Consider the following 20,606-nt stretch of genomic DNA (forward strand, 5'->3'; position numbering starts at 1 on the left):
GATAACACTACGAGTTTTGAGTTGCACTACTGTACCTGGAACTCATCTTGGACCGTTGTCTTGGCATTTTATCCTGCCTATGCATCGAAGGTGGTCCCGTAGCGGCAAGCGAGTCGTGACGGAGAAACGGGCGTGTCGTGTCGTCGTATGCCGAGATCCCGGCGGTTGGCCGTAGAAATTTGGGCAAAAAGTATGAACGAACGCAAGTGTCGCTGTCGCCGCAGCTTCCAGATTCCCGGCTGCTAAAGCGTCCGTGAAATGTCGATCTGAAAAGCGACCTATGGCAGAACAGGCTGTTTGCCACATCCTCCTCTGTTGCTCAGGTGCAGCCATGCTTGTGACCTGGAACAGCGTGCCACACGAACCATAATGCTGTAAATGCGCCGTGAGATACTTTCCGGGCATAATACAGTTCCACTGCACTGGTCAGATTGTGACTCTACAGCAATGCAGTGGAACCGCATAGAGGCAAACCTGCTTTAACAATCGTCTGCAATGATTATGCCTACCTTTACTCTAGTCCAGAAAGGCAGCCGACATGCAAAACCTATGTTGAGGACATGCGCATTTTGTCCTCTCTTTTGGTTACATGGTTTTTTTGGCAAGTTGTGGTATCACTCTCTGCTGTGCAAGGAAGACCGGTGGCTGAAGGTGTTAACGCAACGCAGCTTGGAGCGCACGGGGCAAAAGCTAGCGCTGCAGAACCTGGGATCTTGGGTTCCAACTTCCACAAATGCGTGACATCTTTTCTGCCGCACGCAGGTCGGCAAGGACAAGGTGTTCTCAGCCCTCTCGCTGGTGGACTTCACGCCAGTGGTGGCTTCTGCTATGAAGTACGTCTTCGGCACCACGCTGGTCACGACCAACATGGACGACGCTCGCGTGGTGGCCTTTGACGCCGGAGTCCAGAAGCGGACCGTGTCTTTCGACGGAGCTTCTTTCGACCCCTCCGGCGTCGTCTCTGGAGGTACGCCTTCTCCCCATTCTTGTGCCAGAATGGGGGTCTTAATTAACAGCTGCCTTCGGCTGTCATTTTTGCGTGTCAGTAGATTCTTGTATTGCATACCTTAAAAGTGGAGTTTCGTTAGTCACTAAGTAATTCTTAGAGTACCGACACTCCGTCCCTCAATTTTCTCGCTGGTGCCGCCATTTTGGTACTTGTTGCAGAGTTTGCTTGATCAATGATTTTTACAATTTGAAAATGTAACTTTGTGAGCTCTAGACACGGTGTCAGGAACCTCAGGTGATGGGGGTTTGCTCTGTCATGGATGTTTGTCATGTTTGGAGGATGCAAAATTGTTTTCATAGTTTTCAGATAAATCTTCAGACAACTGGCAACAACATTTCTCAGCACTGTGTTGGCTGGAGTGTTTGCGCTTTCGGAGTTTTTTCGGGGGTGAAATTCAAGGGCAGTTTTTGAGAGCTTAGTTTTCATTGCAAAATATTTAGAATTATCTAGAATCCTAAATAAAAACGAATAGTACTGTTCTCTGGATACATCAAGAGATTACAGGAAGCTGTTTTAGATGTGAGCAATGTTTACAAGGACGTGGCAATATGTGCACATCAAAGATCTTTGATGTGCAAAGAAATTTTTCCGCTAGATTTAGCGAGAAAATTTTTCCGCTACATTTAGCGGGGACACTCTTCCGCTAGATTTAGCGGGGAAAATTTTCTGCTAGATTTAGCGGGGAAAATTTTCTGCTAGATTTAGCGGGGAAAATTTTCCGCTAGATTTAGCGGGGAAAATTTTCCGCTAGATTTAGCGGGGGAAATTTTCCGCTAGATTTAGCGGGGAAAATTACCCATAATGCACCGTGCGACTGCGCCGACGGCGACGCCGCTCAAGTTGGAAACGGGCGCCTAAGAGCTGCGCTTTAAAACAAAATCGGTGCTAGAGCATAGGCTACTAGACAGCATGGAGGCTCCATTCGTAGCTGGCTTCTGCTTTTATACAAAAATGCTGCGTCCTCCCCTCTGTAAAGCGCAAGACCTGAAGAAAGCCTAGCGCAATACTTGCGTTTAGGCGGATTGATTTCTGTCGTTGACCCCGAAATTTTTGTTGTCCGAAACGGAGGTCAACAATGAGCCTGCTTGGGTAATCCTTGGAGTTTAGAGAGATTTGATTACTTCTCACTGGCACCACTTACCTAATGCTGTACCAAGACTTTTGCAAAATACTCTAATCCTTTTCTTTTTTATAATGTTTATAAGTGTTGACACAATTCTAACGCACACTTTCGACATGCACGATCCAGTCGAAATCAAAAACTAAAACTCAAAAGAAAAGCAGAGTACTCGTTGTAAGGTTGCTAGCCCCATTGCCATCGTGACTGTTTACTTACATTTGCCATTTTGGTGTCTGCCGCTTTAAGATGGAAAAACACTAGGAGGCCTTAATTAAATGAAAGGCAATCATGCTGGCAGGAAAAGAAAACGGAGCAGCACTGCGTGGCCTTGCAATCTGAGTGACCCGACGAGCTCGCAAGATATTGTTTGGGAGGTGATCCTCCCAGAGGTGACTGTCGTCCAAGTGCAAGAAGCATAGCACCTAATATGAATTTGTGGGCAGCAAAGAACCATTGGTAAACTCGGACAACGGTGACTAGTGCACGGTATTTAGTTTTGTGTTGGCGTGCATTTCATAAAATCTGTTTTATGACCTATGTCCTTAACCTTCATTATTGTACCTGTGCGGTAGAATCGGCAGCAATTTACTCTGTGAAGATTGGGGGGGCTAAATCTGCCTGTGCATTAGAATTGGGGGACACGTTCCAATCGTGCAAACACGGTATATTGTAACTTCTCAGATTGACAAAAATGTTCACTGGCGAACATTTTTCAGTTTTATCTGCTCGCACGAAATCCTACTTATGACGCAGAAACTGCTCAATGACTATTTCTGCAATAAACTGATCTAGCCGGGCTGATTTCTCTAAAAAAATTCCAGCATGTCCTGGTCATATCCGGTAAATTTGGAGACTTGCAGGAATGCATTGCGAATAAGCTGGGCACACGCTGTGTGCATGCGTGACGTCCGGGGTCACGGGGCACTGCGACGTCGCAATCGCGCAATCTTCGGGGTCATGCGTCTGTGTAATGCTGCAACATAACGCCGCAACTTGATTGTTTTCTCGTGGAATTTGGCCGATAATTAAGAAACGTTTGGCAAGTTCGATGACCCCAAAGTGTCGATGCTGCGACACCTGCGTGTCGGATTAATGTTCTTGTAAACATGCTATTTCTGTGGGACAGTTTTGCAAGTTGCATATTTTTGGTTGAAACTGCTGCAATGTACAGACTTGCTCGCTGCACAAGTGCCCCAACTTTGAAACCAGTGACATCTCTGCAGGTGCTGTGGCCAGAGGCCCGAGCACCCTGGAGCAGGTTGCGGTCATCCAACAGGACAGGAAGGCACTGGCCGAAGCCACCACCAATGCAGTCGCCGTTGCCAAGGAGCTTGCTGGCATCCAGAAGGTTGCCCACACGTAAGTGTTGTGTTCTTTGCTTTTTTTTTAAATTTTGTGTAACACTTAGACTTCCTGTATCTGGGGTGTAGGTGCAACTTATTTGTAAGCTGCAATGGATAAATGTGTGCTATCCTCTGTTTCGTCTTAAGGGATGACACTATTCTGAAAGGTGAACTTTTAAACTGTTAGTCTGACTTGCTTGAAGTTTCAGGGCATATTCAACACTGTGAATGAGGTTGCCATGCAATGTTTCAAGTTTATTCATTAACCCTTCAAAGAGTTAAATGAAGGTGCGTCAAATAAACGCCACACCCCCTGAGGAAAACTATTTAGAAATAGGATTGATAATGATTGGTTCTTTTGATAGCACATACAATGTAATACATACGTCACGCAGCTGTGGACAGAAATTACAGAATTAACACAATTTTTAATAGAAAATAAACATGTAATAAGATTTTAGTTTTTATGCATGCACTAGGTTGGAGGTACTGCAAGTTTTCATAACAAAAGACCATGGAAATGCAGAAAATGCGTTCCTTACAAAATATCAGTATCGAAACTTCAAGAACTGGCTTCATACATGAATTCATTATCAAACGATAGTTTTCCTGGCGTTAGTGTTGATAGCAAAAAGAAACTGATGTAAACATATTTGGAGGTTCAGAAAGGTGTACCGTAGATGGTGCAGGCATGTTGGAAATAATTTATTCCGGAACAAATACTTTAAGTTACACCAGTGAAACTTTCTAATAACATTTGTCAGATGATCCGTAATCTCATCAGACAACTGGCTAAAAAAAGTGGCATAAAAAAAATGTTACTTTTTATGCCCCTCTCTTAGAGGGGCACTCAAGTCGATTCCGAGATTGTCCATAGTGATAACTCAATCTACGGGTCTCCGCATACTAAAATAAAACTAAATAACTCGCGGACTGCCGATTTTCCTAGGTTGTAACACGCCTCTCTTCCTGTGCCTTGGAGCAATACTAGAGGGGTCGTCGGATGGCGTTTTCAAACAATAATTGTTGTATTACGTCTCCTACACCCAAAGATTTTACGTTTTGCAACGATGGCTGTAATGGGCTCTTCCCATCACTGGCAATGGCGTCCGTTGAAGTTGTTGATGTCATGGTTGGCGGTGTAAGGCGTCTGTCGTCGGTGTTGCCAAATCCTTGAAAAAGATTGCCTGCTGCCCGCTGGAATCGATCCTGGGTCCGCTGCGTGCGAAACGAAGGTGTTACCACTGATCTATGCCACATTTTAAAGGAAACTCGAGTGTTTTTCGAGATCATTATTCTATGGTCATAACTCGATCTACGAGCTCTAAATAACCTAAAAAAATAAAAAAATAACATTTATCTGCGGCCGATTTGTATATAAAAAAAGAGATAAAAGTTCCTCACACTAACCGTCGGCGCGAAACGACTGATGGCGCTGCTGAACCTTGCTGAATATGGTCGAACGATGAAAAACGCCTGACAGCCACTCGCGAGCGACGGGTTCCCGTGTGGACGAGCGAGACTGGTCAGCCGCTCGTCCACGCGGGCGAGACTGGTCAACCGCGCAGGCGCGCGCATTCCGGAAGTATTGCCGCCGCCATGCTACTTGTAGTCATCGCTCTCCGGCTTCCCGGCTGAAAAGGGCTCATATGGGCGTACATCATAGTTTTCGAAGCTCTGGTGTTAGCTATTAGCTCCTGCATATCAGCACTTTATGAGATTGTGTTGTTTGTGGTGCCTTAATTTGTCATCAAGCGCAAGAAAAAAAAAAAAAAAGTTTCGGTCGTCTTATTGCTTTAGAATCGCTTTGTCGTCTGCTTCGTCGTTGTCCGCTTCTTCGCCTTCGTGAACGTGCATGAACCCACTGCGTTCACGCAGTGGTCTTACTGCAACAGCGGGAAAAACAACGAGGCCGCAAATCCCTCGAACACTCCGGATAAACTTGGAAGCAAGTGAATATCTACCTCAACGTGAAAGAGCTCAAAATTCGAGGGACCATCGGCTCGGTGTAGCACCGCGGAACAGCATCAACTGTGTCGTGAAATACTGAGCTATGTAGTGCGCAGGCTTGGGCATAACTTTTATTCGACAATGAACACGAGCTCAATAGACATTTTCGGAGAGCGATAGTTTTCTAAACTCGTTTTATTCTGGTTGACAGCCTTTGCGACAGGGTACAGATGAACTGCGGGGGGAAGCCTGCACACAAAGAAACGATCCACAAAATGAACCTGCCTGAAGAGCCGTAACAACTCACATTTGTCAAAATGAAACGTAACCATGCGAGATGCCTGAGAACTTCGGGTAGAGATGAGCTTTTGTGTACAGTTTCTATTCAATTTTATTTGGTTAACGGTAAGAACTGTCCGACGGAAAATGCTTTTTTCCGCTGTGTCGATTGGTGTTAATACAGAATGGATCAGTAACGCCAGACCTACCGAGAATCGCTGCTCTTTCTTCAGTGATTGTACTGATCTTTTGTAGCACAGTTGTGCTCAAAACATGTCGTATCAATAACAGTTGGAACCACCAAAATGCATCAAGCAAACATTGCATTAAAAACGGTCGCAGCAAGGCAGTGTGGAAGTTCCGATTGAGATAGACCAACTGATATACCGCTACGGAGCGAGTGCTCAGGGAGATTCCAACGTACGGAACACTTTAGCACGCCCTACTACGTCTCATGCCCTGTGTAAGCTTACCCTCTTTAGTTATCGTGCAATGGGGTGAATATAAATGATGAATCAAATAACGAAACAAATCTAAAAACTCTTTTTCCTGCCGCTCTTCTACCGCTCTCTTTACCTTTTTTAGACACTCTTTTCGTGGGCTGCTTTCTTTCGGGAGGACATAAAATCCTATGCCTTTTTGCCTGGTGCGGTTATTGTAGCACCTTGACACAGAGCGGGTGAAGACACCCACTAAAAACCGTGAGTAAACGGCTGACTAAAAGTTTCGTGCTAACCTGAAAATTCCCAAACGTCGGGCGTACAACGCACCTTGACGCGGCCAGAAAACTGGGGAGAACTACAGGTACCAGAATGCACCGCGGCAGCGGTGGCGTCGTGCAACTCCTGGTGAGATCGGTCTATTGTGCTAGACACTGTAGTACATTGCTACCAAGATGCAGTAAAGATGCCTTCATTTCTTGGTTCTCCGGTCTGTCGCGAGCAACAGATCATGGAATTCACCTTTCTTGAACAGAATCATCTGTAGCCCAGAAGACCTGCAACATTTTCTATAATTCGGTCGCTTTGGCGGTTGTAGGTCACAGGGTCAACTTGGGAGAGCTTTGTGCCATGGTCTCTTTAGTCATACCTCGGCAAACCTCCCTCATGAGGGCCCTCACTCATCCTCATCTTCACAGGTGAGGTGAGGGTAAGTGAGTTTCTGAACCAGGAAAATTCATGAGTGTGAGGGTGAGTGAGGGTTGTGAGGGCCGTGAGGGCAGTAAGGGGTATGAGGGCCATGAGTGCGTGAGGGCGGTGAGTGGCGTGAGGGCCGCGAGTGGCATGAGAGGCGTGAGGGCCGTGAGTGCATGAGGTGGGGTGTGAGGGCTATGAGTGTGTGAGGGCGGTGAGTACGTGAAGCCCCCTTCAGATCGAGCATCTTTCTCAGCAATTTTGGTGTTAATGGTGGGTTGTTCACTAGCTTTCCCTAGATCGACACGAATTGCTGAGATCGAGTCCGGCTCGAAATAAGCAAGCAACTCGCAGCAATTCGAATGCGTTTAAAGCGGCTGCATCCAATCAGGGATGCAAAATTTTCACGTGATACCTCGTGCCGGTGATGATAACACCGAAAGACTGGTTTGGAATTGGTCGTTCTGGTTTGAAATCCATCGTTTTTTGGAAATAAACTGCTTCAGAAAGGGTGCATTAGTATTTTTAACGAGATTTAAATGCATAAAAACATGTTTATAACGCGTAATTGTGTCTAAATAGTGCAAGAAAAATAAAATTTTATGATGACGATGGCAAATTGCAGCAATTGGTTGCTGCGTGTGATCGCGGGCGGCCTGTGTTGCTGGTGTTGCGACGTAAAGTTTTTGGGCGAAATTGCCCCATCTGAAGCTGGCCTGAGTGGCGGGAGGGCCATCAGTGCGTGAGGGCGGTGAGGGGTGTGAAGGTGGTGAGGGTGGTGAGTGGCGTGAGGGCCGTGAGTGGCGGTGAGGGTGGTGAGTGGCATGAGGGCCATGAGGGCGGTGAGGGGCGTGAGGGCGGTGAGTGGCGTGAGGGCCATGAGTGAGTGAGGGGCGTGAGGGCCGTGAGGGCGGTGAGTGGCGTGAGGGCCATGAGTGAGTGAGGGGCGTGAGGGCCATGAGGGCGGTGAGGGGCGTGAGTGCGTGAGGGCTGTGAGGTTCAGTGAGGGTGAGTGAAGGGCTGAAGGTGAGTGTGACTGTGAGGGTGAGTGAGGGGCTGAAGGTGAGTGTAGCTGTGAGGGTGAGGGTGAGTGAGGGGTTTAGGTGAGTGTGGCTGTGAGGGTGAAGGTGAGTGAGGGCGACCTGAAATGCCGACCTCTGTCTATAGTTGCGCATGTGGAACTAGCCTTGACACTACGTGCGAATGGGCTAATTGCTTTCAAGACCTACATCCTCAAACACCCGCTGCAGATACAACAAGCTCAAGGCCGAGTTTGAGCTGAAAGAGACAGAGCTGGAACAGCTGCGGAGCAGGCTACAGCAGAGCACGCACCATCAACTGCTCCAGGAGTTCAATGCCCTGCAGAAATCCATTGGTACGTACAAAAACAGCTCAACTTTTCTTTAACACACATGTTGTGGCCCACCGAAACCATAGGGTGGCACCACCTTGTTTGGGCCTGCGACTGGTTCGGTAGGTAGGGCGCTGCCATATTGAATAGGACCTTTTTAATCAGTTCCTCTAGTTCTCGACCCCCTTGGTTCCCCTCATTCTGCAGAGACGACTGAACATTGCATTCTAATTCAATGCTATTACAATGACATTTTAATTTTACGTTAAATACTGCCGAGATCAAAAGAACAACAAAGCCATGATCTCCACTCATTGCGTGCCTCACTCAGAAGTAGCTGACACAGGTAGCTAGCTTACCATGTGTCCCATGCTGTCGGATTTATAGCTTCTAACAGATAAATTAATTTCATGGCTTACTACAGGGATCACTATAAAGAGTGTCATGCATCTTACCAGCGATAATGGGGAACATTAAGAAACCAAACGATTGTGGGGGAAACGAGGTTTTCAAGTCTTTTGTACTTTTTTTTTTTTAAACCTCAGAACTATTGCAGACACCACTGGACACCACAGGATGAGAAGAAACCCTTCTCCTCTTCCGATCTCCGATAAAGATTTTATTTGGGAAATCGGCCACGCACAAATGTAATGTTTGGTTTTTTAAGATGCTTAGAGCCCATACATTAAAGGGACACTGGACCAAAATTTGGATTTCGCAAAGTAAGGCTGCAGAAGTGTTGAACGGGGACGCTACGGACTCCAAAACATCACTCGTACATCGATATCTCAAACGGATTGCCATACTTTTGGAAAAGAAGGGCGTAATCAAGCGAGTTCTTCGATGTAACTGTCCTCCGGGAGAATTTGAGAATGAGGAGAAGCGGCCTCGCTTCTCTCCTCCTCGCTTCGGTTCACCAGCTTGACGGGACGTAGCGAGGAGGAGAGAGAATGGGAATAGTGACGTGCCTTGTCTCGTCGGCCGTGTTCAATCGCACATTTCTTTTCCAAAAAATAAGGCGATCTGTTAGATGTATCGCCGTATGAGTGATATTTTTTGGTTTTGCAGCTTCCCGCCTATCCGCCCGGCATTATTTAGTGAGCTTGAAATTTCGGTTCAGTATCCCTTTAAGCTATGACCATAAATAGACTATCGCAGGAAGTGGTTTAGCACCCCTTCTAGAGCCTACACACAGGAGAAACGAAATTCTGTTAGCCCGGTGACAAGCGAGCAGGCGTCTATTCTCTCCGCACAGACTGCAGTGTCGTCTGCATCCCCGTGCATTCACAGCATCCCCACCTGCAATCCTGTATCTTTCAGTCTTTGGGCAATACAAATTGTGCAAGGCTACAGGATTGCTGCCGACAAAGAATCTCATTCAAAGTGCAGATGAGAAAACACTTAATAAATGTTGTAGCAATCACTGGACCCCCCAACTTCTGCTTTGTAGAGCAGAGGTTCCCGAACTTTGAGAACCTTCATTTGGCGAGCCTGGTAGCCGAGGGACCCCTCCCAGTCTCGGCATTGACGCAAATAAGGCGGTAGAGAACCGTACAGGGACCATGTAAACAGTCGTGCGCATGACTGGAAAGTATGGCTGTGCGAATTCTTGAATATACGAATTCAAGTCGAATACCAAGTTCCCGAATAATTCGATTCGCGAATCGAATTCCTAGTATTCGGTCACTCAAATAGTGCTGACAATAGAGCCGTTTTTTCTCCCGATGTTAGCGCCTTGATGTTAGACCTTACGAGAAACGCCTCTTGGTCCTACCATTCCACAAAAACCTAACGCACAAGTTAGGAAAAAGTAACGAACGCCAGAACCTTTATAGCACACAGATTTACTCATGATCGTGACGCAACCTAATTTTGAATCGCAACCGAAACATCCTGTTTGCGCCGCTCCAGAGAGGAATTGTTGGGAGGCTGGAATTCCGCGCCATGCCGTATTTTCACAAGTAAAGCCCCTTGTTTCAAACTGAAGCGCCGATGTAGAACACACTTGCCACACTCGCAGAAATCGGCGACTGCATGCTGGAACCGCAAGGGTCAAATTTTGATTCAAAAACGGAACGGAAAAATAGTGTGCCTAGACTTGAGAGGGTTTCCAACCGTTCGACAGCCGTGTTTGAATTACGAACTGCCAGAAGGTGACGAAAAGACGAAAGCGTCGACCGGGCAGGCGTCATCGCTCTTCCGTTTGCTCGCCTTCTTTCCACGCGACAACACAACACATGCACACTTACGACCAATCTGCGCAGGAGCCCTCTCCATTGTTTCTGTTCCGCTTGCTCCCTCTTTTAAATCTAGGCTCTCTAAAACAGGATAGACGGACGGAGGACTGGATGCGTAGCGGTAGTTGGACGGTGACTTGTGCCACCTAACCACATGTTTTTTTCCTTCTTGCCTCAGATTATATTGTTTAAGCCTGTTTACTCAGATTTCATAGCTATCTGTTTATTTATATAAAATAACATCCTGGGTGCCTTTTTCCTCCCTTAAATATGAGACCAAACTTCTGAGATACTATATAAGTACTGTAAACGACTAAATTTTTGCAAGGACCTAATTTTCGTGAATTTCGCGAATCAGCTGCAGTTCGCAAAAAATATGTCCCGCGAACAATTCTGGCAATACGTGAACGCTAGGGAAGCTACACTCGATTCCCGAAAATTGGAGCCCGCGAATAATTTCAAATTTTCAGCTTTGGCCCGATTCGCGCAAATTTTAGCCCACATTAAGGGGAGACACTGCCCAGAAAAAAAAATTTCTGCAAAAAAAGTTGATTTTGAAAAATGATATCTTTACATCCACAAACATCTAGAGAGTATTCCCAGAAGGTTTCATTAATTTTCACTGTATAGATAATTGTTTATAAATTATTTTCTGTCCACTGAAGCTATAGTAAAGGTAGGGTTTGGAGCACTTTGAACACATTTTTCTCCGTTCCACTTTTTGGTATAAATTCCATTTTAGTCAATCTATCGTTTGATAATGGCAAAACAGGGAAAGCTCATTCTTCCCTTTTCCTGACTGAAATTTAATAAGGAGTGCGGCTATGGAACTTTTTCGTCACTTTACGGATGTCTTTTGTAAAAAATGTTGACATTTTGTCGAAGGCACAGAAGACCAAAAAGTTGACCAATTTTGCAGAAGAGAAAATTTATAGAAATGAATTACTTTCTAGAAAATATGTTCCATAGCCGCACCCTCTAGGCATTCTGCTACATATCTAGCAAATAAAAATCTTTAATATCGCAATAGTTTTCTGACGATAGATTAACTAAACAACGTAGGCGTGTTGCTGATAGAAGCTACTCTTATTTCCTTCTCATTTAACCGACAGACCTGAAATTTTGTTATACACCCTCTAGCATGACCACCAGCCTACCCTGTAAATTTCATTAATTTTAAGACAAGGGTTCAAAAGTTGACCCCCCTAGGGGGTGTGCCCCCTTAAGTCGTTTACAGTATAAGAAAAAGGACATGTTGTGATGTTTGGTCATGCTTTTAACAAGAAAAAAAGACACGCGTGGCTCTAACTTTGGGTTTTTTATGACACTTAGGGTAGATAGATTATGTTTGCGCCATAAAATTGGATCTTTAGTGCCCAACGTCCATCAGCAGCTGCCTTTCTTTTTCTTACTTTTTTTTTTTTTCACGAGAACTTGTATACATTTGTGTTTTTGTTCCGTACGAGATGCATATTCTGCATCAGGTGCATACTCTGCACGTATAATAATCTCATTAACAGCACACTTTGAAAAATAATTTCTACAAATAAAATCACTATTCAATATTCTATTCGATATTCGGCTTTTTTTTCTTAATTCGATTCGGTAACTACTATTCGGTATTTGCACACCCCTACTAGAAAGTGTTCTGACTCGTAATTATGTGTCGAAGAGTTGTCGAGGTCTGCTGAAATGGCGCTTAAACTGGCTGAGGGAGTTTGGGAGCTCGGGGAAACCATTCGTTGTAGTCTAGCTGGGGAACCCTTGTGTCTAGTCTGGTGAACCTATTTTGTGGGGAAAAAAGCAGAATATCGGTTGCATCGAGACATATGCCAGAAGCTATTCACAGCGGTTCTTTCAGAATCCGTAATGTGCAGCGGGTATGTCGAAGTGCAAGGAATGCTCGTGGCGGTTGTCCCATGGTGCCTTTCTCGCAGAGGAGTCCAAGGCCAAGTTGGAAAGCTGCAAGGAGGTAGAGAAGAGGGCCACCGCCAAGGTGAAGGACCTGGAGGAGAAGGTGAAGGACTCCAAGAACATCCGGGAGCGGGAACTGAAGGCGGCTGAGCAGCAGATCGCTCAGTGCAAGAAGAGGGCCGACGAGTCCTCAAAGAAGTTCGCCCAGAAGAAGCAGGTAGGGGCCTCTGCAGTTTTCGAAGCCCTTTCAATTCTGCGAGGCGATTTCTTTGGGCGGCAGCTGAGTCCGCCTTGATGCTTAACGTCATGATCGTCCTAGACTAGGTACTGTAAATTTAATTTTTGCAAAGACCTATAGTCCCTGGCTGTGCGAGAACAACAGGGAACAGCTTCGGTTGTCTTGCCTCCAGCGTGAGCTTTCTGCCTTTGACAAAACTTCAACGTCTCGTGCACCTCATGCTCGCAGCCAAAGCGTAATGAAGACGTGGAGTGCGTGAAAGAGGCGAAAAATAGATCGTGCTAATATATCGCCCCCTGGCAACGAATACGCAGCACATCGCTCTAAATCGCAAAATGTTGTGCCGCAAAATATTTTCTAAATCCACACCTCGCCGAATTCGCAAAATATTGAGCACACAACGATAAAGTTGTTTCCTGCTCGCAAAAGAGTACACAAAACTGTCTATATTCTGCTTCACCTTTCGAAGGACTGCAGCAGATTCTTTGAGCCATCCCGGCCTATTCAGCACCACGAATGTATCGCGCAACTATGCGTGTCGCTGTACCCCTCCCGAATGTCGCGTGACACTCGCGCAGCATTGAATCGACCTCGTTGGGTCGTGGCGTCCCCTGCAGTCTGTTGTAAGATGGAACGGAGTATGCATACTACGGTCTAAGCTCGTTATAACAGACCTTGATTTTAACAAAGATTTCGGTCTGTTGTAAAAGGAGTGTTGTATGCAGATATGAAGTTGAGTCAAGGGGGCATAGAGGAAAACCAACCGAACTTCACAAATCGGTATGTTATATCCAAATGTCTGTTACAACCAGGTCTGTTGTAATGAGCTTACACTGTATCACTGGCAGCATTACTGACAAATGAGAGAGCTGCAAGATTTGTAGTGCCCACTTCAAGGTGTAGCAGCAAACTGGACTCTAGCTTTTTGCATATGGTCGACCTATATCAAGCACCGGAGTGGAGTGTACAACCCTGTTAAAAATTGTGACGCAGTCTCTGCTTTTCAAGCTTACGCCATTTGATGGCACATTTGTAGGAATGCTCTTGCTCATTCAAGTTGTGGAGCTTCAAGAAGTAATAACGCTGAAGATCCGAATGTTTTTTATTCTCAAGTTACATCTCCACACAGTTGGGAGCACAGTCGCTAGGCACCCTTATTCGCACAGTGTCACCTTGTCCTTCACTTTATTGTCTGTTACCAAGCTTGCTCCTGATTAGCATTGCTCTTCGTCCCCATAGGAAGCTGAAGGCCTGCAGCTGGAGATAGAAGAGCTGCAGAAGTGTCTCACTGGTTACAATGCCCAGCTGGAGGTCAGCAACAACACCCTCAAGGATCTGGAACAGGCCCTGGCCAATCATCAGCAGAAGTTGGCAGGCATCAAGGTCTGTCGAGATTGTACGCGTCACAGTGCCCTGGAGCTGAGGTCACTGTACGGGGTGGGCGGTAAAGCTGACGTCGCACTGCGACGACATTGCAGTGCCAACTGCTATTTGTTCTTAACTCCAGACTTGATTTGCTACGGGTGTGGCACTTGGGTTCGATTTTTGTCTAGGTAAGAGAGAGAGCGTTCTCAGTTCCCTGATTGAACGCGGCGCCACAGCTTGCACATAATCAACCAATGAGACATTTGGGGCCCTTTCGCATGTTCATAACCAGGTAAAATTTTGGCGAGAATGTCTCGTCAACTTCCAAATGGCGATGAAGGTTTCTCGGCCTCCGATGTGCTTTTCCTTGGTACTCCTTCATCCACCAGTCGATGTCTGCTTGTGTACGGCAGCAAAACAACTTGAGGTTTGTAAAAGAAGCACAAGTTCTCAGTGGCTTCCAGAGAGAAAATAGCAGATGATGTCTATTTTGGACTGCATCCAATCCCACTTCGCCGCGGCGCTCGGTCCGTTAGCAGCTGACATACAATGTTTTCTTTTATTTTCGTAAGCTAATGACTCTTTGTAGCAGACAATCCGCATTCTGCACTCGCATGAACAGATAGCTGTCTACGAATGCTACTTTGGTACAATTTGTTGCTACTTTGGGACCACTTTCGACGCATGGGTTGCATAAAAGGACGGTAAACACACCAGTCGAAGACGCGTTCCTGGCACTGTAGGCTTCGGATTCACAAAATATTGCTATTATAATGTAGGCTAAAGGTTCAGCTAGCACTAGTGCTCAGCTCCAAATTGAAGCATTATTTTGTTATAGATAGCTTGAGACATTTCTCAGTCGTGTAAATGAAAATATCGGTCAGGTGATTTCTTTTTTTTTTTTTCTTTCGAATCAATGGCCTTAAGCATTGTGAGAAAATAGCTTTATACATGCATTTATGTACACTGTCCAACACTGTTAGCGCAAATGCTGGGAAGTTACAGTGCTCACTGTTTGAAAAATTGCTGTAACTAAAGCAATTGCACTTTTACAACAATAATAAAGGCACTTACTTATTCACTACGACCCAAGTAAGAAAAGTGATTCCTGTTACCCTCCGGCAAAGAAACAAAATGCACGCGCATTTCCCATAGGAAGAGACAGTTGCGTCTGCTCATTTTGAAACCGGAAGTTCTGTAGACACTAGCGTTAGTTGAACTCTAGTTTACATTAAAAGTAGCTGTGGTGATGGCGTGAGAGTTGGTAAATTTTGACTAAAGCTGCGATCACACTGCCAATGTATAAAAGACATGCTGCAGACATTGTCGGAGGCGTGTTTCCTTGTACGGCGATCCTGTCGCATTCGTCGTATATAAACTCTGCAGACATGTTAGAACATGCTCCAGGCACGTCCACAGATGATCCTGGCCTCGAATCCGCAACGAACACAGTGTCTCTTGTGCGATGTCTGCAGTGCAACCTTCAAGGGCAACTCCTGCCAAAACTCAAAATGAAATAAATTACTAGTATTGCTGCAGTGACACAAAATATGACCCCAGCCAAAAAATTACGTCCGGGGGACGCCGCATTCTCAACTAATGCCGATTATAAAAATGCGACCCGCCACAAGCCGCTGCTCCTTAGCGGGCGGCCAGTGGGTTGCCGATTGCTAAAGCAACATTGGGCGGTGACGTCTGTATCATTCTTTTTTTTCCTCCGGTCCAGGCGTTGTGCGGAGTGCACTTCTTTGAGCCGCTACCACCGCTACTTCGGCTTGTGATTGGCGTGTTTAGCCGTTGCTTTTATCTGTAGCCTGTGTAGCTTCAGTATCGCCTTTTGTTTATTTGCTTGTGAGGGCTCCAAGACTCGTTTTAGCGAGCAACTCGGTGTGCCCAAGACTGCCTAGCTGTTCCTCGAAAGACGCAGAGTACAACTTGTAGCGCTGTGGGCTGCTCACACAACCCGCTGCACAACCCGGAGGTCCTTTTCCACAATTTTCCAACGGACCGGAAATTGGAGAAGGTGTGGGTGAACGCTATTTGACGAGTGGACTTTGGACTTCGGCTTTTGCGCACCCGAGGAAAAAAAGAACGAAAGAAACGGACATGTACAGCCCAGCTCACATGTGTTCGGGCGCCGCTGACCATGCCGGAGAGTCTCAAAGCTTTGTGTCTGGGACTGACCTGCAGTGCGAAAGCGAGAGGGCCCCCAGTACTGTGCGTCAGTACTGTACGTCAGCGCGGCGTAGAGCAACGCCGCTCCATCCACAGAGCCCCGATGACAATTTAGGCCTAGTGACAAGTACGGAAGACCGCACTCGCGGAGACAGCCGCCGAGTAAGGCACCGAACGAGTTCACTCGTTTTCCAGTAGCTAGCTTTTGGGTATACAAGCGACGAATACGGCATCACACGCACGGCGGCCGCCGCCGAGTACGGCACCGAACGAGTTCACGGGTTTTCCAGTCACTAGCTTTTGGGTATACGTGCTAACTCTTGCTACATATGCTGGATAACTACCACGTATACAGAATTAAAACAAAATCGGCTTACCTCCTATCTTTAGACGGCTAGTGCAACAGAGGTAGGTGCCGCTCGGCCTGCATACACATTGAACGAGAATAATCCTGATGTCACGTTCACATAGCGGCTGATTTCCAGTGTTGCCGGGGCCTCGAGCGGCTAGGTTCGGTTTTGTTGGCCGTGCCCCAAACAAAACTTTAAGGCGTCGGTATCTTTAAAACTACGAACAACAACGAGAAAAAAATTGCACCTTGCAATTCAGGGACGCTGACTATGCTAAAAACGGTCATAATCCGAAAATCTAAAGTATGGACTGGAGTTACCCTTTAAGAAAATGTTTGGGTTGAGCCGGCTGGAGGCTGAATGGGACGCACATGCAGGAGCAAGTGTCCAAGGCGAACGAGGACCTGAAGGCCCAGAAGGAGAAGTTGAAGGCGGCCAGCCGAGAGATCGGGGCCAAGTACACAGAGCGGGACGGCCTGCAGAAAAAGGCCGACGACCTCAAGCTGAAGATCCAGCAGTGGGAGCACGACATCAGCAAGGTCCAAAAGGAGGCCGAGGATGCCCGGCGCAAGGTACGTGTCTTGCCGGCGTGCTCCCCGAGCCGGACGTTTTGCCGCTCGTGGTTTACAGTGGTGGCCGTTACTGCAAAGTCTTGCGGCCGATTCGGTGTGTACGGTGTGGCCCGCTATATTTGGCGAGGAATCGCAGCGCAACACCGCTTGACGCTGTGACCACGCTAAGCGTTACCCCGTCTTTGGCAGAGAAATTGTGACATAGTCTCTTCGCCTCGTCGCTTGGAGCATTTCCTGCCTCACGCTGTCACTCCTTTCCTTCAACAACTACAAAATGCACACTCCTCTCTGAAATTCGCCACCTACCTTTCTTGACCTCACCATCTCTGGCGACAGCAGCCACTTTAAAACATCTGTTCATTACAAGCCTAACGACCTGCACAGCTACCTTCACTACTCTTCTTGCCGCCCCAAGTGCCAAATCGACTCCATCCTCTTTTCACAATTTCTCCGCATTCGACGCTTTTGCAGAGACAACAATTTCCACAATCAAGCCCTTTCTGTCTCCACACTTTTTCTGAACCGGGGACACCTTCGCCCCATTCTCGACTAGGCATTCGGCCACGTCTCCCGGATTTCCCATTCTGACTCGCTTTTGTCTCCACTCAAACCCAAAAATCAACCCTCTTGTTCTGACATGCCACCCTTTCCTCCCTAAACTCGCCCATCAGCTTCTTCCCGCCACTGGCCGCCTCCACCCTTCCAAACACGTTTCAGAAGTCCCGACTCTAGCCTACCGCCGCCCCCCAAAAATTTCTGATCTCTCTTGGTGAAAAGCTGTCTTCCGTCTGCCACCCCCAAATTCCCCACACAAAAATTGCCCGGTACCATGCCATGCAAGCATGTCGCTACCTCTCTCCCTCTGACAACCACGCCTGCAAATCTGCTAACATCACTTACGTAATTTCCTGCACCTCATGCCCTGATACTTTTTATATTGGTGGAACCGATCGCAAGCTCTATGAATGTGCGAGATCACCGCCGCCTCGTGACCCTTAAGCTCCCTAACAAACTGGATTCTAACCTCTCCACGCATGTTTCCAACCACTTCTCCAAATAAGGTCACAGTGAAGTCAATATGCGTGTCTGCTTCATTAAATCTGGCTTTCCCAGCTCCCTCTCCCAGAAAAAAGAAAACTGATCTTTATTTTCTGCGCTGAATTCCCTAACAGGTTGAACAATAGACTCTTCTTCGGCTACTAATACATCCACTCTTTCCTCTGAAGTTCCCTTTCCCACACTCCTTCGTTCCCCTGGCCTTCCCCGTCCCTGTCAATCTTGACCCTCACGGCATTTCTTCCCGACCCTCATTTCCACATACATTCGTCGTTCTGCTCTGGTGCCTTTCTCATTTTATTTTTGTTATCTTCTGGTGTCATGTTGCAACAGCTCTCGCTTTCCCCTTGGCTTCCCTTAGTTTCTCCGTAGTCTGACGAAGGGCATGTGCCCAAAACGTCTCTTGTTTCCTTTCCCCTTCCTTTTGCACGTCTTATCTCTCCCGCTTTTAGTTTTTGTTCCCATCTTTACATGCCAGCAGCACCCCACCCTTGTACTTCGCATGACACCACTAAGAGCGTTTCATCGCAACATTTTTTTGCTTGAATTTTTCATTAGTTTTGATTTTTATGACAGGTTCCAAAAGGGGTCCATGCAAAAAGCTGAGAAGCCTGACGAGACACTGGGATATTGCGACTAACGACACTACACGTCACTTAACACTTACGTCGCGTAAAGCGTTCCGCACTTAATTTAGCAGGAAACGTTCTTCGAAGAACTTAGCGGGAGAAATTGTGACACCACGTGTCACTGCGACGTCGCGCGACATTTCAATTTCCCCGCTTTCGGCGCTTCATTAATCATGCGTCGTGTGGCGACGTAGTAATCCTCGCACCTTTGCCGAATTTTGAATGGTGGTGGAATAAGATCATGTGGCAGTCTGTCTGTAGCTGAGCGTGCAGGACATGGCAAGGAACCGGGGAATTCTTTTTTTCTCTTCTGTAGCTGGAAGACCTCGTGAAGCATTACGAGTGGATTCCGTCGGAGAAGCAGTACTTTGGCCAGGCCAACACGGAGTACGACTTCACGGTCAACAACCCCGTGGAGGCCGGCCGTCGCATCCAGAAGCTCTCCGAGACCAAGGAGAAGTTGGGCCAGAACGTCAACTCTAGGGCGCAGAACCAGCTGCTCAAAGCCGAAGAGAAGGTACCCGATACTTCGATTTGACCAGAGATTGATTGAAGACATTGCTCAAACCATAGCACGATGGTTCTCAAATGGGAATCCATGGATCCCTTTAGGGTCCCTGAAGGCCTTCTGGAGTCGCCAAAGCACTTTACTGTCAGTCAAGCCGAGCAGTACATAGCTTGCAAGTGTCGCCATTGCTAGGTACTGATGGTTATTTTTACTTACTGGTTTCTTCAAACTACAACTTCTGCGGTGTGAAGCTAATACGGTGAACCAGACGCTCGCATAAAATTCTGGCCTGGCCGCAAATTATGTCACATGGAAGCTATGTATAAAACCTTGTTGCTTATTAATGCTAACTGTCCCGTAAAGCTAAATAGTCCAAACCACATGTACTGAGTGACTAGGGTTGATTATTATTTGTTTCAGAGCTTCAAAGTTGGTTTGCTGGTTTGCACGGATTTAGTCTTCTTCATATTCCCTTTTGTGATTGTAATAGTCCAATACCCCCCTCTTTCCCACTGGATGGTGTCCCCCATCACCTCTACCAATGCAGGAGGGGGTTCCCGAAACCTTCATTGTTGAGACATTGCAGACCAGGGGCTCTCAAACTTTTTAATATTCGCCTTGAACGGCAGCAGAGTTACCCCCCCCCCCCCCCCTTCTGATCCCAACACTGGTGCAGTGAAGCCGTGCAGAAGCATATAGACCTTGTAAACAATAAGGCATGCATACTAACTAGTTTGGCTGATAGTATGCATCAGTGGGCACCTCGGGCCTGCTAAAATAGTGCTTAAACTGGAGAAAAACTTTACTTTAGAGGTAGGGACAGTCGAGAAAACCTGGGGGCTCTGAGAACCCCCCAGGCAACTTTGGGAAACCACTACGTTCCTGGGAACCCAGTTTCAGAACTCATGTTGGAGACCATTACATTGTAGTGGAAAGGTGTTCTTTTTGCTACGTTTTAAACTCTGTGGAATAGTACACCTCTCAGTGTTGAATGACTGCAGAGGAACCCTTAACCTTCTCGACGTTGCCTCGATAAAGTGGTGCAAAAGCCTTCGGACTGCTAAAGGTAATGCATACTGGAGTTCGGGCCAGGCCGCGTAGTACTCGCCGTTCCTGGGCTTGAGACTTGTGTTACAATCCACTGTTGAGGTACCTCCAGTTAGACCAGGCTTCGGCGGGGCCCGGGTCAGGGAAGACCGATAGTCAATGGGCTCGGTCGGGTCGCAAAAGGTAGGCCCGTGCAGTGCTCTAATGCACGCGTAGTGCTCCGTTTCGCCTTGCGGCGTACCGCAGCCAGCCCTTTGTGTGTGCGCCAAATCTCACTATGGATTGAGTTTGATGGCTCATGGTATCCATTGCAGTACATTGCAGCATGGT

General features: G+C 47.0%; 1 protein-coding gene across 1 annotated transcript in view; it reads left to right on the forward strand.

The window, feature by feature from the left end:
* Positions 1 to 20,606, forward strand: part of LOC115332134 (structural maintenance of chromosomes protein 2) — a 51,733-nt gene that overhangs the window by 24,311 nt on the left and 6,816 nt on the right. The window contains exons 12-18 of the mRNA XM_040217024.2: positions 763 to 967; positions 3,353 to 3,488; positions 8,085 to 8,209; positions 12,360 to 12,553; positions 13,814 to 13,957; positions 16,842 to 17,036; positions 19,038 to 19,238. Coding sequence (XP_040072958.1) covers positions 763 to 967; positions 3,353 to 3,488; positions 8,085 to 8,209; positions 12,360 to 12,553; positions 13,814 to 13,957; positions 16,842 to 17,036; positions 19,038 to 19,238 — 1,200 coding nt within the window. The remainder of the gene's footprint in view (positions 1 to 762; positions 968 to 3,352; positions 3,489 to 8,084; positions 8,210 to 12,359; positions 12,554 to 13,813; positions 13,958 to 16,841; positions 17,037 to 19,037; positions 19,239 to 20,606) is intronic.

The sequence above is a fragment of the Ixodes scapularis genome, unplaced genomic scaffold (assembly GCF_016920785.2).
Source record: "Ixodes scapularis isolate PalLabHiFi unplaced genomic scaffold, ASM1692078v2 PGA_scaffold12__126_contigs__length_90152505, whole genome shotgun sequence".
Taxonomy (NCBI): Eukaryota; Metazoa; Arthropoda; class Arachnida; order Ixodida; family Ixodidae; genus Ixodes; species Ixodes scapularis.